At 32.4% G+C, this 18,484-nt stretch overlaps 1 protein-coding gene and 2 pseudogenes across 1 annotated transcript; all 3 read right to left on the bottom strand.

Moving 5' to 3' along the window:
• Positions 1-4,198: 4,198 nt before the first annotated feature.
• On the bottom strand, positions 4,199-7,250 carry LOC113847495 (annotated as a pseudogene).
• A 1,015-nt stretch (positions 7,251-8,265) lies between these two features.
• Positions 8,266-13,072, bottom strand: LOC113846983. Its single transcript, XM_027475787.1, has 3 exons — positions 12,729-13,072; positions 10,152-11,453; positions 8,266-9,085 (listed from the first exon to the last, which is right to left on the bottom strand). The coding sequence occupies exons 1-3, from the start codon at positions 12,909-12,911 to the stop codon at positions 8,858-8,860; spliced, it is 1,713 nt and encodes a 570-aa protein (XP_027331588.1). The 5' UTR covers positions 12,912-13,072; the 3' UTR covers positions 8,266-8,857.
• Positions 13,073-16,805: 3,733 nt separating this feature from the next.
• LOC113848467 lies at positions 16,806-18,030 on the bottom strand (annotated as a pseudogene).
• Between the last annotated feature and the right edge of the window lie 454 nt (positions 18,031-18,484).

Below are 18,484 nucleotides of genomic sequence, written 5' to 3'. Positions count from 1 at the left end.
CTACAACTCGACACTTTGGCCTACTACTCAACATATTTGCCTACCACATTTCCATACCATTTCAATTCTATCAAATATTCAATAATAAAACATCTCTTCCCAACTCAACATCATTTCCAACCATTCTTCTCATTTATTAATTATTGAACCACAAGGCAAAATGACATAAAATTCCACACCAACATATCGGGTCCATCATACACATCAATCGCAATCACATCGTTCTACTCTAACGTTTTTCTCATTACTCAACCTATCTTTAACCAACACACATCTCCATAAAGGTACTCATACAGTTCAATATTAGAGAAACACCTAAAAACTCAACCAAAGTAAGCTCCCCTTACCTCGAAAATGAGTCTACGGGGATATCTCACAAAGGATCAACGGTCACAGATGGAAGGTCTCCTGAATCCCAAGAGATATCCATTAGAACCCAAAAACAAGAAAACGATTGGTAAAAACTAGATTTGAACCGAAGAAACTTACCTGGAATCGTCTAGAATTAACGTCCGAACTCGGATTTGCCAAGTAAACAGAGTTTCTAAGGCTTTAATCTAAGTAATAGGAGGAGAGAGTTCAGAGAAAATGGATGGGAGAGACGTGACGTGAAATCTCTTAAATACCCTCAGCTTCGTGCATTTCTCGCTTGAGCAACGGTCATCTCGCTTGGGCGACCGACATCTCACCTAAGCGAGATGTGCAGACAAAATCTTGAACCTTCTTTTCTGATACACTCACTTGAGCAATCTCTATCTCGCCTGAGCGAGATAGCGTCTAGAGAGCACAACATTCACCCTGTGAGTCCTCGCTTGAGCGAGCATCTCTCCTCGCCTGAGCGAGATTTCCTACACCCACAAGCCTTCCAAAATCATCGAAACTTTCATCTAAACGCTTTCTAACACTAGCTAGCCTCAAATACAACATTTCAAACTATACACAACTCAACATACAGAAATCACACAGCCTTTATACATTTTATATTCCCACTTAATACCAATTTACATCACCCTAATCAATAGGATTAATAATAATTAAACGTATAATTGCACCAATCTGACAATTACTGTGTGTGTGAGTGACAAAAATAGTAGGATTTGTGTATGCTTCAGAGAAAAAGTGTGGTGTAATGGTGGTGCAAAAGGAAAAACAAATACCAAAACTCATATTGGGTGAGAAGTCAGGTGGACAAGTTTTGGACATTTAAGAGAGGTTGGCATGTTTGGGCTGAGTGGAGGTTGTTGCTCAGCTTGTTTCAGGGTTGAGATTTTGTTGCTGGAAGAGACCTAGAAGGCTTTGATATTGGGCCTTAGTTAGGTTGAAGCCTAGCCCACTGGAGGAGACAATAAATTTAGCAGCTAAGACATTATGAGAGTGTTACAACGCTCCCAAGAAAGATAAATAGAATCTGTTGCTGCTGGTGTAGGAATGGTACTTGTCAAAAAATCTAATTGTTTTTAGATATTAAAGCTATTCGGATTAAACGAGACTAGAAATAATAGTTACTGCCATTTAAGGCTAAAGTAACTGAGACAGAGGATGAGTTTTCACTAGGAAAAGAAGAAAAAGAGCACAATTTATAATTTTGTCACCTTGAATAAAAATCATTTTTGTGATGAATTGTGTTTTTTCTTCTTCTTTTATTATGGATGAATACAAAGGTTATAATGTTTCATATAAACATGTGAATTAAAGGACATAAGCTTACATGAATAGGCATCAAGAGAATGGTTGTTACAATTCGTATATGAATAGATGTAATGAAAATAAGATATATATCAGTGAAAACTCAAATTATAATAAATGTGATTAAGATATTAAGTGAAAATGTGTGACTATTTGTCAAAGGCACCACTTAAAATGGTATGTATATAGGAGCATTCTCCAATCACATTATACATACAATTAACATAATTAAGATTTAATTCTCACTCGATTCTCCCAGAATATCTACAAATTGATTTACTTTATCTTTTGTATATGAAAGATAACAAACAAAACCATTACTATGTGAAAGTCTTTGTTGTTATGGTTTGAGCTGTGGAATTCTAAAACACATCTTTGATGGTATTGTCCTATGCATAGGATTTCTTCAACCCTATGCACCACTCCATTAGGAAAACTTTTGTCGTATCTAGAAAGTGAAACTTGCACTTTTTCAACCGTGTGTAGCACTCCACTTGATGTAAGAATAAGGTATAAGTAAATATTCATTAAGAGTTAACTTGTTTGTTTAAAGACAGTTTACACTTAACATGGGCCTAAACATAAAACTTCAAGAAAATAAAAGAATTTTTAAAAAATCTAACTAGCAAAATAATCTCAAATCCCTAATTATAATATCAAAATAATTAAATATTCTCAAATTAAAATTTCTAAATAAATTTGATAATACGATGAGCATAAAAAAACTTTTGCTGCTGCACGTTTTCTTGTCTCACAACAATACCCATTTGTCACCATCCACTAAAAAAGCACTTGGTAGCAACAAATAAAAAGTTAAGTATAACAGAGAAAATTTTAAATTTTTTCTAAAAAATAAATTATTTAATTTTTTTTATTTGATATAAAAATTATTGAGTTAAAATTTTCTGATATTTTTAAATTTCTCTTTCTTAGTGTCCAAATACTTTTAACTGTAATAATTTTGAAATAATCTGTTCAAACACATCCTATCAGCGTATTGAAAGGGTGACTTGGACTTTTCTAACCGTAGTAGTACTCAAGTTGACTAATTACTGTGGCTGATTTGGCAAATATATTTCCTTTGAGCCTTCTCATGTTGCAAATGTAAAATCTGTTATTCATTATAAGATCCCACTAACTGCCATGAATTGATCTTGAAGGACAAATTTCCCATGACAAGTAGATTTGGTCACATATTTTTAACATTACCAAGTGTAAATTGAAATCAAGGAAGATGGAAACGTAGAATAGCTTTTACTTTTGCAAGTCACTTCCATCACTAGAAATTTTTTCAAATTCATTTTACCCAAAACTCCATCGATCCCTATTTGTGCCATCTGTTTCTTACTACTCATCACCTATTAATTATAGACAGATGAGTCATGAGTGAGTTCAACCTATAATTGAGCTTGTTCATTACTGTTACTAATAGCACCAATTAAGAGTAGAAAGCAGATAAAGCACATGTATGTTCCAAAAAAAAAAAGGAATACAAGTTATAGTCTGAAAAACAAGCTGTGTTGTTCTATCTTGAACTGGGATGCAAAAACTAGTTATCGTTGTTGACACATTCTCGTATTTGGTTTTAAATAAAAATCTTAATTAAATTGGTACCAGCCAAAAAAGAAACCTATTTTAATAAAGGAAGAGGAAATTGCATAATATTTTAATGTTGTCAATCACTGCAAAACTAACAACTTCTGAAAATTAAATTTTAAAAATAATTTATAAATCACTTTCAAAATTTAGTTTTCTCAAGATATTCAACACACTTTCAAAAGTTAAATTCTGGAAGTTACAATAAAATAGTGGTATGAATAACAAAAAAGGGTGACGCAAAAAGAAATATTTGATAACTAGACGCATGGGCAAAACTGAAGCTCGGTGCTCCACTTACAAAATTGTTAAAATAATTTACGTTCATAATTATAACAGTTTAATCTTACAATTGAATTCAGAGTGACAAATTGAATATTAATTAATAGAGCCAAGAAACCTTTTATTCCCAACCATGCTTTTTCTCCATGGTTCCATTGTCTATCAAAATTTAGTTATGCACAAAATGTCAACTTAAATATATGTTTCTAGAACAGATAAAGTTGAAGAAGCTTTTAATTCATGCCCCTTAATTTGTATGCAATTCTTCCTAATGATTTGTTAAAATATCACCTTGAAAAAGAGTAGCATGCTGTTGAAGACCTGTTTCAAGGATAGCCTTGGAGTTTGGAACACTATAAACTGAATTCCACCAGGTCTGGCAAATCTTAAATACAATGATACTATTATTACACGTTCTATTGTGAAAGCCTTGATTCTTGAAAACTTTACCAAATAAGGTGATTTTGTGATTGAAGGTTGCATGCATGAATGTCCATGACGATGCCTTTGCATGTTACATATAAACAATTTATGGCTGATTACACGAAATTAAACAAAAGCAATGGATTACTAGTTTTTCTTATTTGCATGACAACTTAGAATTACATAAAACTATTTACAGAACCATATTAAACTAATTCAATCTTCTACGATTGGCATGGGTTCTGTTGGTTGTTCTTTTCATTCTAATATTAAAACACACCTTCAACAAGTCTCGCAATGCATTCAGGTTTTCCAGTCAAGAATACATAATATCCCAAGAGCATTCCAAATATCATCCCACATGCATATCCCAGTACTACTGCTTTCCAACCAAATCCTGATTCTTCATGATCAAGTGCTGAATGAGGTATCCATTCTTCATCTTTATTACATGACTTTGACAAAGGGATTCCACATAGCATCAAATTCCCTTCGTAAGAATCATTTCCAAATGTATTAAACTGTCTACCTGTAGGTATAATTCCCTCAAACTGGTTTTGTGAAAGGTTCAAGAATGAGAGAAAATTCAAATTTGTCAAAGCCATAGGAATCTCACCGGTCAACTGGTTCCATGAGAGGTCCAACCATTCCAAATTTCTCAAATTACTTAAAGATTGTGGAATGGTACCAATGATTCTATTATGTGAAAGGTTAAGCCCTTTGAGAGAATTTATTTCACCAATGACTTTTGGAATTTCTCCTTCGAACATGTTATTTGATAAATCAAGTGTTGTGAAAGTAGTTAATATCCTCACGAGCTCCACATATGAACCTTTCATTGTGACCACTATAGAATCATTATATAAACGATCGCGATTCATGTATTTCAAACCAGTTTGGCCTCCACTTGCATTTATCATTCCTTGAAAGTTCTTGATGCATGATGCTGGCAAGGAGCCACTAAATTGTTTTTGGAGACATAAAAAATTTTCAAGTTGGGAAATGGATGTTTGGTGCTGGAACAAGTGATGACACCTTGAAGTTTATTTGATCTTAAACTAAGTACCTGCAACCATTGAAAGTTTCTAGCCAACTGGGAAATGTAACCTCTATGTTATTGTCTACAAGGTCCAAAACTTGGAGTTCTGTAAAATGTGCCAAAGACTGTGGTAATTGTCCCTCCAACTGGTTTCCATTCAACTTTATAGTCTCAAGGGAATTTCCCTCAGAGAAGTTTCTAGGCATGTTTCCATAAAGTTAGTTCATTTGCACATCCAACACTGAAAGATATGAAATGTTACAAGGCATTGTGGAAACATGCCTGTCAAGTTGTTGTGAGCCAAGTTGAGTATACGGAGGGAACTCGCATTGCAAATTCCTGAAGAAATGCCTCCAGCGAAGTTGTTATTTGAGACTGAAAAGACTTGAGTGCCAAAGGGTGGAATTGGAAGATCTCCTTGGAACTTGTTAAAACTGAGATCAATAACTTGAATTTTCTTCCAAGAGAGTAAGAGCTTGTCAAGAAATTGTTTGGGAATTTTTCCCTGAATTTTGTTATTAGAAAGATCTAAATATTGCAGTTCTTGAAAATGTGCTAAGAATTTAGGAAACCTGTTAATATTACATGCCGATAAATATAAGTAGCTAAGGTTGGGTAAGATGAAGTCATCGCTGCTTGCTGTGTTAGTTGAGCGAAAACTATTGTGAGAAAGATCAAGGAACTGTAGAGATTTTAGCTTGGAAAAGCGGTGAAAGTCCACAATTCCAGTCAAGTCAGTTGATGACAAGTATAAGTCAGTAAGATTTTCGAATTCAAATATTGAATTTGGAAAATTACCTTGAAGTTTGTTATTAGAGAGAGACAAATATTTTAAGGAATAAATTGTGAATTCAATACTTGACCCTGTGAGGTAGTTGTCTCTGAGATCTAAATAATATGACAAGGAAGGCAAAGAATAACACCAATGCGGAATTGTTCCATTCAAACTGTTATAAGACAAATAAAGATATTCGAGTTTTGTAAATTTAGTGATTTTACTTGGAATAGGGCCTACTAAATTATTATGTGATAAATCTAAATAAGAAAGCTGACTTACATCAAACAATGATGATGGTATTTGGCCTCTTATTTGGTTCCTGGAAAGTACCAATCTTTCTAATTTGGTAAAGTCGCCAAACACATTTGGAATGTGGCCACTAAGGTTATTAAAAGAAAGATCAAAGTAAGTGAGATGCTTAAGGTTTGAAAGTAAAGATGGGATCGCACCATCAAATTTGTTTCTTGTAAGGCTCAAATATATTAGTTGAGTGAGGTTCCACAAAGATTGAGGAACTGGTCCATGAAATTGGCAATATGAAAGACCTAGATGGTTAAGAGATTTCAAATGGCCTATGGAATCAGGAATTTCTCCAGAGAAAGCAGTTAATGAGAGAGACAAGTACCTTAGTGGAGTACTCCAGTTTGACTTTGGCAGTTCACCTCTGAGGTTTTCATTAGATTACAACCTTAGTTCTTGAAGATTGGGTAAAAGGAATACGTCACTTGGCAAATTCCCTTGCAATTTAGTGAATGTAAGACTAAGAGATACCAATGAGGATGACAAATTTGTTAACAATGACAAAGAGCTCTTTCTGATAGAAGACATGTCCACAGCATCTAGAACAAGCTCTCTCAAAGTAGTTGCATTAAGAATGAGTTTGTTCCATGTGTATGGATCAAGTTTATTTTTCAAGTAGCTGGGATCAGGAACTATTCTCCAATCAGTACTGAGATCAAGTGATACTAATTTTGACAAGTGAGAGATTGTGGAGGGAATGTCACCACTCATAAAAGAGGATGATAAATTTAGATGTGTGAGATTCACAAGATCACCAATTCCATAATATACTGAAGACCCGGAAAAATCGTTGTAAGCAAGGTTGAGTTTTTCAAGATGGGTAAGCTTGAAAATGGTGCTATTGGGATGGAATTTACCTCTAAGATTGCTGCAGCTAAGGTCAAGACCAATCACGTGACCTGTCACGGTGTTGCACGTGACACCTTCCCACTCACAACAATCTCTTCCATTTTTCCAAGATTTTGTCTTGGAAGTAAAAATGGAACTAGGAAGCCAGGACCAAGTATGATGTGATGAAGTGTTGAGAACAAATGAGTTTTTGAAATGTAGCAAGGCAGAGTAATCATGATGGATGCACAAAGAGCAAGTGTGGGAAGGAAAATTAAGAGGTAACAAAAAAAAATATGGCAATAGAAACCACCTCATATTGAAGAAGAAATCTGAATATCTGCTTAAAAGTTTAAACTTTAAGGTAGGAAGCTAGAGAATTCTAGGATGCAACTAATTAATTGATAAATGCCAATTTATAGGCAACCCACCGTCAAAGGGTTTGAAGTGTTGCCCTCTGGAGAGGTAGCTATGCATGGTTGAAAACAAAATTCATACAACGTATGTGGAACCAAAATTCAACGTGAGATAGGTTTAGTATTTGTGCACCAATAGTTTTGTGCCGCTAATTTATTGACATATTTACAAATTATGCTATCAGTGATTTACGGACTAAACTCCCATTTTGGTTCATGAGAATATAAGTATTGATAATTACACAAAAAAAAATAAAAATAAGGCGAATAATGTTATATAAAGTCTGGATAAAAGTGAAAATTTATAAGGCTAAGAACTAAATTTACCAATGCTTATAATTTCAAGCACTGGAATTATGATTTGGTTGTAATTCATTACTTATGAGATTACTTGACCTCCAATCCTATAGTTTCATTCTGACTCACAAGGCGAAAAAAGAGTGCTGCTTGAAATACGGAATAGTCAAGGTATCCTATCATGTTAGAATTGGATTAGGTATGATGTTGAACTCTAGCGAGTGAGTTTTGGACTTTTCAATCATATGTAGCTCTCACGTAGGACAACTTTTAGTGCTTTGTTGATCTGGCAATAATTTTCTTTCATTAGCATGGAGTAAAGAACTCCATCATGTAAGACTTAGATGATATGCAATTCAACTCTAGCAAGGGAAACTTGGACTTCTTCAACTATACGGTATATATCACGTAAGTAAGAAGACTTCTGCGGGTTGCAGCTTTACTTTTCTGACAAGAATATTCATTTATTATCATGCACAAAGAAAGTTTGTCGTAAAATATTGGTAGAACTGAAGAAAATAAAAACATGCAGTATCCAACACGGGGAGACTGAGTAATGAAACTGTATGTAGTACTCGGATTTGACGGTTGTTGATGGTCTGACAAGTATATTTCTATGTGCAATGAAGTAAATTCTTAAGTCCTATTACTCTTGAGAAGTGTATTCTTAATTTTGTACATTGATCAATAAGCTGGACTACGGCACAAAATTGAAGTTTAATAACAAAAACTACTAATTCTAACTCAGTACTACTTAATAAAATTAAGACTAAGCAGACTTTACCTTCTCCACGAGATTATATCTGACAATTTTTTAGCTTTTTTTTCCTAAATAAGATTTGAATAGGCACCAGAAAAATCTTATTCAAAACAGGAAATTGCACAATATCTTTCAGTTAGCTAATCACTATTTCGTAAAACATTTGCATAACAAATCCACTTGCTTGTGGTTTCTTCACCAATGTTTATAAAAGAATTAGTGATGTAAAGCAGCAGACATTTTCCATACAGAAGTAGAAAAATAAATCATGATTTCGTACATAATGAATGCCAATTGCAACAACAATTAAATATATCCGCAGCTGGTCTTCCATAGTAGAACATACAGACGTTTCTGCTCAACAATCTCTCTTCCTGTTACTTTTAATTTCTATTCAACGCCCAGATATCAAAATCCTTCACAAGTTCCCGTTAAGATGAACATGTCAGAATTTAGCCCTTTTGATGAACAGCAATCTGGTGTATGTCCATGTCCTTCAACATCACAGAACGCCCACAGGAATCACAGGGGGCAGTCCTAGAACCACAAATACTCTCATGCTCAGATAATCCTCTTAATCTGTCACGTACATCCATGGCAGTACTCCCAGCTTGAACCATATCACCACAAAACCGGCATGTAATTAGACGCAGGGGGCAAACTGAAGCTTGATGCTCCACCTACCAAAGCAGTTAAAATAATTCACTCAAAATAGCCCAATTTATAATAATTTGCATATCTTTTATATGAATTCGAATTGCCAGATCTCCAAAAGGACATTTTTAACGGGATATTTATAACATGATGATAACAAGAAAAGGACATTTTTATCAGGCATTAACCTTAATCTCCAAAATTTATATGTTATACCCTAAAGAAGGAAAGAAACAAACAAAGAAGGGAGGAAGGAGAAAGGGAGAAAGAAAAAGAAAGAAAGAAGAGAGAGAGAGAGAAACACACTACTAGCAAGAAGGAAGCAAGCAAAAATCTCAATAAAAAAAAATTATATTGTAATACCGTAAAGAAAGAAAGGGCAAAAGAAAGAAAGAAAGAAAGAAAGAAAGAAAGAGGAAGAAAGAAGGAAACAAGGAGAAAAAAAAAAGGAGGGAGGGAGGGAAAAAGAGAAAGGAAGAAAAACACACACAGAATATTAGCAAGAGGGAAGAAAGTTAACTTCTCAATAAAAAAATTATATTGTAATACCCTAAAGAAAGAAAGTAGGAAGGAAAGAAGACAGACAGAAAGCAAGAGAGAGAGAGAGAAAGAACACACAATACTAGCAAGAAAGGGCAGGAGACATGCAGCTTACCATTTTCTCTTTCTGAAGGAAGAAAGAAGGAAAGAGAGAGAGAGAAGGAAACAAAAAAAAAAAAAAAAAACACAATCTTAGCACACACAATACTAGCAAGAAGGAAGAAAGCACAATCTCAATAAAACAATTTACATTGTAATAATACCCTGAAGAAAGAAAAAAAGGAGGAAGGGAGGGAAAGAGAAATAAAAGAAAACACACAAAACTAGCAAGAAAGAAGAGAGCAAAAATCTCAGAAGACATAGAAAGCAAAAATATCAATAAAAAAATTATATTGTAATACCCTAAAGTAGGAAGGAAAGAAGAATGAAGGAGCAAGGAAAAAGGACACATACAGATATATATATATATATATATATATATAGAGAGAGAGAGAGAGAGAGAGAGAGAGAACACACAATACTAGTAACAAGGGCAAGAGGCATGCAACTCACCATTTGCTCTTTCTCAAGGATTATTCCACACGGGCAGTGAAGTGGCTCGTGAAAAACTTTCATGTGCTTTTCTAATTCTACCTGCTGAAAAGCCTGACCACACCTGTCACAGTGAATGTGGTTCTTAGACTCCTCTATCCTAAGAACAACTCCACAGCCTGCACGCTGACAGACAACATTGTGCCTGCTACAATAAGCTTCATGCAGTGCAATAGTCGTAGTGGGTATATAATGCTTGCAATTCCTGCATTGTTCAGTATCCATTTCTATAGATGACATGGAAGATGATGCTTGCTGACCAACTTTTTGGTTGAAATTATCCTGAATCATGATTGATATTTTGTACTTAGTCATTCCCTTGAAGCCATATATACCAACGCTGTAAGTCCCAGCACCCAAGTTTTGATCTTTTGAGCTAAGAATCAAAGTCTTTGAGCCAATATCATGAGAAGACCACTCATGCTGGTGTCTTGTAGGAAATAAGAGAGGATGTCTAGAGATGAAGAGATCTGTGTCCCCCCCATCTGTCTCGGATTCTAATTTTACCTCAATACAAGAATTCCCAGTAGAGATTTTCTCCCATGCGGCATTGTCTATAGAAAATTTGTAATACACAAACTTTCCTTCTTCTACTGTTCCAATTTGTGACATTCCAAATACAACTGGCACTAAAACATGCTGATCTGTCTTTTCTGAGGACGTATCAGGATCAACTATGTCAACTTCAATATCTGTTTCTAAAACAGATACACTTGAAGAAGGTTTTAACTCAAGCACCCTTAATTTGTATGCAAGTTCTCCATAGTTTACAGTTAAAATGTCATCTTGAGAAAGAGTAGCATGCTGCCGAAGACATGTTTCAAGGATAGCCTTATGATTTGGCAAGTCAGAAAATCCTACTCTTTCAGGTTGAAGTTTAGCATATGTCCCTTTAGGAAGCCAAACATAGCGCACTTCAATTAATGGAGATATTGTAGTGCCTTCAGAAAATAAATTATTCCATACATGAGGAGGAAGACCCACATAACCTTCATCAGCAGTGAATTCTAAAACTCCTGAATGGGTGGTCCCCTGATTCTCTTTATCTGTACTTTTGATGCTTGAAGAGCTTTCCTCTTGAACTGATGACAACTGAAAGTATAAGGGTCCCTTGTCAAAAGCACCCTGATCAGACAGTTCTGTGAAGCAAGAAGGAGGCAGTTTGATCTTATCTCCACCACCTTGATATGGTACAGCTTCTAGTAATCTATAAAACACAATTCCTCTGCCAGCAAGTAGGTTTTCTTGCATCTCTTGGTCAGCCTGATTTGAGCAAGGTAAATGAAGGGAATAATTCATTCAGTATTTTCACATTAAGAACTTAAACATAAAAGGAAGTATTTGCAGCCACTAATTTTATTCAGGAAGGTATGGCAAACATTTGTATATATAGATTAGCAAGTTTATTTTCACCAGTAGTATGATTAAATATTACAAGACCAATTATCATTTTTGAAAAAACCACACCAGCTGTTTGGTCCTTTGTACTATTGCAACTGATTGTCACAGAATACAGACTAAAAACCATTCATGGACATGTACTTGATAGCTTAATCTTTTTGGGCGATGATTATTCACATTGGTAGAGTATTGAGTCACTACTCTGTGACCAACTGGTCAAGAGTTCCATGATTGATAATGCGCCATTATTCCAGTCAAATTATATTCAAGTACAAGATAAGGGTGGCCTATGCCTTCTACCTCAAAAGGATTATTACTTGACGGGGCATGTTAGAGATTAAAAACCCTCCTCTACGTCACCACCTAAGAGTCAAGCTTTTGTGTGAAATGGTTGTTTAATATCTACTAGCTCTTTCTTAATATACTACTTTTGAATTCAAGTGCTTCCACTAGTAATGGGCAGAGAGGAATGCAGTATGAGCTATTTTGAATAGTCCAAGATTAGAATTTTTAATGAATATATTTGTTGAATCACATTTTTACACAAGATAAAAAAACCGTTACAACAACTATATAATGTAAAAGGGAACAAAAGTTATTCACCATAAAAAATGTTACAAAAGTAGTAAATCAGGGAACATAAAATCAACGGTGAGTCTGTATAGTTATCAAAAACATGAAAAGGGGAAACTTGATTACACTTACACAACAAGGACAAACTGAAGACATAAGGATAAGTTTGTTCAACGAGATATAATAATACTAGAGCATGACCTAACAACAACTGACATGAACATGATCTGATCCTTGCAAAAGACAAGCAGAATAAATTTGAACAGCCATCAACCAAAAAGGAAAAAAAAAAGGTAGAAGTTGGAAAGGGTAAAAGGAGTAGTACAAGATATGTCATTAACTTCACGTATCAGATTGTCCAAACCTACCTATATTTCTTCAAAGTTAATATCTCTAAGGAACAATATAATAATCTATAGTTGTACATATCTAATCCTCAACAAATTGAAAAGAGGGAAATCAACCTGATGAACCCAATGATCCCATAAAAGATTACCCTTTAGAAAATAACATGATGCAGATGAAACGGGTTTGATAGTAAGGGAAAGAGTGAAAAGAGGGTACCTTGAGTTGGGCTTCGGCTGCATCAATACGACGAGATCTTTGAACAGCTTCGATGGCTTCCCTTTGCTTATGAGCCTCTTCTTTGGCTTTTTTTTCCTTTTGCAGTTTCAATCTCGCTTTCTCCTTCCTCTCTCTCTGCTCTTTCTCTAGCTTCTCTCTAGCTCTTCTCAGTTCAAAATCCATCTCCCACTCTCTCTCTCTCTGTATATTGTGTTCGTGTTGATTAAAAAAAGGAGTTGCAATTTGTGAATCAATCGACGAATGATATTTGAAAGCAGAGGTTGTTTCCTTTTAATGTTAGTTGGCTGGTTGGCTTCGGAGATGTATTTCTTCCAGAAAAGTCTGGGCCTTTCCTTTGAAGCCAAAATTTTTTATATTTATTAAACATAAAATTTCGATTTTCCTTCCGTTTGGTGATGGAAAAAACGAAAATTACTTTTGTATCCTTGACTTTATTTTTTCATATTTAAAATTTAAAATATTAACATATTTATGGTCTAATTTCTTTTGTCACATTTATCAATAAACTTATTCTTGTTTAGTGGATATGAGATTTAGGTAAGAATAAAATATATAAGATAAGAATAAAAAATTGTTTATATTATCATATATTTAAAATATATTAAGATAAAAATTTAATAATATTATAGAGATAAAATTTATCTGTCTTATTAATTAAAATATTAGAAATAAGATAAAATAAAAATATTCTCTTATCATTTTATCAAATATAATTAAGTGTATATTAAATTTGAATATTCACTTTTAAATCAGATTACATTAAGGTTCATTATCTTTTAAGTAAAGTAATGACTTGCATAAGATATTTTACACCTTTTTTTATTATATTTTTAATTTTTCTTAAATAATATTACTTAAATTCAGTAGATCACGTATATCAAATTAATTGACATAATGATTATATCTTAATTTAAATAATTTTTTTCATTTTAAAAATTTATATGTTGGATTTTATTCCAAAAATTATTATTTATTTACAAATAAAAAATTATTAAATAGTAACATTAAATTTGTTAATATAATCTTAATTGGTTTAATAAAATTAAATTGTTACTTATCTTTATAGTAAAAGTATTTTTTAAAACAAAATGAAATTATATTAAAAAAACAAAAAGGCATTGCATCATGAGTACAGGATGTATATCCAAACATGTAACATGGAAGTTTATACTAATAGTTATATGACATATTATATTTTTGCATAGCATAAACAGGATTATCTAAAACATATGGGGGCTTAGTGGAAATTGAGTGACCTTTCTGAAGCTGGGTCTTCCACTTTTCCATCATCCAAAGTGGGAACAAAACTCCCTCATAAAATAAAAATAAAAGAATTTAAATCCACTTTCTTGGACCTTTGTCACATGTAAGGGAATTTCTTGGGCACTCTCTTTCTTTTGGCACCTTTCAACGAATTATCAAATATTAAAACCACAGCCAATATTTTACACTAAACATCTAAATAAAAAAAAACAACAAAATAATTTTAAATGTATTCACTATTTATCTAATTTTTATATTTGAATGACATATTAAGTCTTAATAATATAAATTAAAAATAAAAATAGATTAAACTTTGAATAAATAAGTCTAATTTATTTAATAATTTTAAAACTTAAATCTATTATCTGTTATAATTTTTTTATTAAATTTAACCTGACTTTTGTAAAAAATCTATTTTTGGTAAATTAATCTTTTTAATAGCTTATAAATTATTAAACTATTTAAATAGATATATCTTTATAAAAATCATAAAATTTATATCTAAATAAATTATAAAAAAATAATTCAACACTTTGAATATGTACAATGAAATAACATATTTTTATTTTATTAAAATATATAATTAAACTAATACAAATGCAAATCAACTTTGTGCACAGGTCAAATAATAATAACACAAAAAATTTAAATTAGTCTCTTTAAAAATAAATTTTCTTTAACTCTAATAAAAAAAGACTAGATCTATGATTTAAGATTTTATTTATTTTAAAATTTAACTTATTTAATATAACATTATATTATAATTTTAATATGAAATTATTTAATATATTATTATAAATTTTAAATAAATTATTTTAATAGACTTAATAATTTTTTTTAAACTTAAATTTGACCTATTTAATTAATTAAATTTTTAAAAAAATTTAAATTAAGTCTATTATTTAAATAAGTTAAGTTGAATTAAACTTTAAAAAATTAGGTCATAGACCCTTTCAGATAATCTAATCTCTTTACATCCCTAATTCTAACAAAAAAAAATCATTTTAATAGATAAAATTTTTATAATGATTATTTTTTTTCATTCTCTAAGCCTCAAACTGAAAATGCTAAAAGAAAACTAAATTCCTTTTTACTTGATACTGGGAACTTATAGTTAAGGAACAGGTAAACTTTGCTTTTGAATTTGATTTGTGCATTATTTGATTCAAAAGAAAAAGAAAAGGCAAAGCAAAAAATTTAATAAAAGAAAAAGGAAGTAAAAATATAATAGAGAAGGGAAAATTTATTTGATTCATAAGAAAAAAATATTAATATATACTTAAAATAATAAAATGAAATTATTTACTCGATTCATTTATTTTTCTCCTCCAATTCATCATATTATCAGTAAACTAAATTTAATTAACAATGAATTTTAAGGTCTTCCCGTACCTTTCATTTCTCTCCACCGTTTAAATACCAAGTTAAGGATAAAGAGAAAAGAAAGAATATTTTTTTCTAAAAGTTACAATTAATTTAGAATTATTAAAAATGGAAAAAATTCAATTGCAGAATATATTTTTTTTACAAAAATTGACATCGAAATGCAGAAAGAGTTTAATCTCCTTCTCATCTCTTCATTTATTCTTTAAAACTCCTTTTTCACTCCATTCCAACTTAACAAACAAAACTTTAAGGCCAATAGTTTTTAATTATATATTCATCTCCGCTGTTTATTAAAATAAAATTACTTAATCGCGGCAATTTTCTCATCAACGTTTGCAAACTGCCCATGCCTGTAACAATCCTTTCTGAACACGATTTACATTACTCAAAGCGAGTGGATTACTATTACTAATTTACTGTTGAAGTTACGAATCAATTAAAACTCAAAAAACGAGGAAAAAGAGGATCAAAGTGGGACACTGTGTCTAATTGGTGGTTCTTGGATCAAAACCCTGGGAAACGAAGAATCGAACTTAAGAGAAGATCTACAAAGAGGAGAATTGGAGTGATTCACGAGCCACTTGTCCACGCAGTCGCAATGAAAACTATGGTCACATCCCAGGAAAACCTTCAACTTCTCACCATCAACGAACGCGCTGAGGCAGATGCAGCACTCCGTTTCCTCCAATGCGCCATTCGGACTCGGCGGCGCCTGGTGGAGGATGATCGGGAGTTTCTTGATTGCGTCGGGGTCGGGTCCCTGTGGCGGCGACGGCAGCAGCGCGTGGCGTGGCTGGATTGAGTGCAGTGGCGGAATTTAGACAAAAAATTTGGAGTGTAAAATTAATTTTTTTTTTAGGTATAAATTATTTTTTTAATTAAAAAATAACAATATTTATTATTTCTTCTACTTAAAATAAATATGAAATCTAAAAAAATTATTATCTTTTATTAATCATTTCATAAAATAATTATAAAAAACTATCATTAAATATCAAAGATTACCTTGTATGAAACGAGCCAAAGTAGGTGAAGTAAATTCAAGATAAATTGCACATTTGTCTCCTATTGTATCCAAAATAGTATAATAACATAGTCCAAGCTACTTGTATAGTATCACTTGCATACGACATACCCAAAATTGTGCAATGCAAGTCAAGCAAAAAGAATGGACCAATTATGAGGAGTAATTGCATAAATTAAATATATGACATTATTATATACATAAAAATTTTTAAATGCAAGTCTAACATAAAGGTTATCATCAAAATAATATATATATCAAAAACAAAAGTTACCTTTAGTCAAAGTATTGTTTTATGCTTTTTTAATGACTTGAAATTTTCAATGTGTCATAATTAAAATTTGTTGTAATATACCTTTTAATATAGACTACCATACTATTTGCTAAAAAGTCAGCTTCATCTTATTTCTCAATTTGGTCTTGATTATTTTTATTGTAGAATTTTTTTTTTCCGTTGTAGGTGTAGAAACTATAAAAATCATGATAAGATGGAGTAATTTATCAATCAAGTAGTAAACTTCTGACTTTTTTGTTGTAGCTAAACATGTACACAACTCTTGCATTATTGATAAAATCTTCAAATTTGAATCTTGACGAGCAGAAACAATGAAATGTTGAAGTTAGAAATGCAAATTAATCTTTTTCTACTCATTGAATTCCATGGGATAATATTTATCTACAAGAGTGCAATTTTTTTCAATATTAAAAGCTTTGTAAGCATCCATAGGAACCAATGTTGAGCTTAGAGTTAATAAATCTATTGCTTGGTCATTAAATCTACAATTCAACTCTTGTAATAACTTATCAATTATAGCAAAGAATATTTTAACTCTCAAATAATGCTCCACTATAATATGATCTTTTTGGTGACGAGAGCGTCCTTTCCTTGCTACATAAGAAGCACTACATTGAGGAACCTCAATATCATATTTTTCACAAACGATGTCACATTTTTTAATAACTTATCCCAATCTTCTTCTCTCAAGTTTTTGAATAAGTGCCTTTGTAGAACAAACTAAATACATGAGATTGTTGTTACAAAGCTTGACAAAGAACATCTTTAATTCCTATAATTTCTCTCATCAAATGCAAGATAAATATAAACTCAAATGAGGTCAAACTTTTGTAAGCATTATCAGCATCCTCACGTTAAGAATAAGTAGATCCATCAATAATTATTTTTTCTAGAACAGAATAAGTTGAACCATACATGTTTATCAAGCTACAAATAGAAGAGAAATGGGAGCTCTAACGGGTATCCCCAGCTCGTTTCAAAGTACCAATTTGATTTGCCACTTTACCAGTTTCAAGCTCATCAATCTCTAACAAATATGCAATTTCATCTAACTTGGCAGCTTGTAACTCATCATGACACTTACTAGAAGAGCAAACAATATTCACAATAAAAGTCAATTTTGAAAAGAATTGATGAATTGGAATAACTTCTCTTGATGCAGCAACCAAGGCAAGTTGTAATCGCTGAGCAAAATAATGAACATAATATGCATAAGGACAATCACTTAAGAATAATGCTTGTAATCTATTCCATTCTCCTCTCATATTACTAGCACCATCATACCCTTGACCATTAGAAACATTAAGATTATGTCGGGAAAGTGTAATGCCCGAATTTTGGTAATATTAATTATCGATATTTATATGTAAGTGAAAATGTGAATGGATGTTAGAATTGCACTTAAGTGCATAATGGTGAAATGAGAATGAGGAAATTGCATTGAAATGCATAATAGATGATGTTTATATGCATAAAGCATAGGGATGTGTGTGTGTGTATATATATATATGTATGAGTGCGTTCGGGCTGAGATTTAGCTAAGTGCCTAGTGCAGAGTATCTTTGCATCTTGCTGTAGTGAGAAGTCACTGGGAAGAAAGGACGAAACTGTCGCCTTCTCCCTGTAGCGAGAGATGTCTCGCTGTGGTGAGAGAGCGACAGAAGGAGGTGCATTTCTGGGTGTAACCTCGTTGTAGCGAGAGGGTCTCACTGTAGCGAGATTCGGCATCGCTGAAATGAGAGTTGTTGCTGTAGTGAGAGTGTCGCG

Source organism: Abrus precatorius, unplaced genomic scaffold (genome assembly GCF_003935025.1).
Source record: "Abrus precatorius isolate BTA unplaced genomic scaffold, Abrus_2018 Scaffold8, whole genome shotgun sequence".
In the NCBI taxonomy this organism is placed as follows: Eukaryota; Viridiplantae; Streptophyta; class Magnoliopsida; order Fabales; family Fabaceae; genus Abrus; species Abrus precatorius.
This window is presented reverse-complemented; position numbering and strand designations above follow the sequence as displayed.

Bases quoted from the DNA above. Each gene is read 5' to 3' on its own strand.
- LOC113846983 (XM_027475787.1), bottom strand. From the start codon at position 12,911: ATGGATTTTGAACTGAGAAGAGCTAGAGAGAAGCTAGAGAAAGAGCAG. The intron at 11,454-12,728 runs GTACCCTCTTTT...TGCTCAAATCAG, and splicing joins CAGCCGAAGCCCAACTCAAG to GCTGACCAAGAGATGCAAGA. The intron at 9,086-10,151 runs GTGAGTTGCATG...CTGCTTTGGTAG, and splicing joins TCCTTGAGAAAGAGCAAATG to GTGGAGCATCAAGCTTCAGT.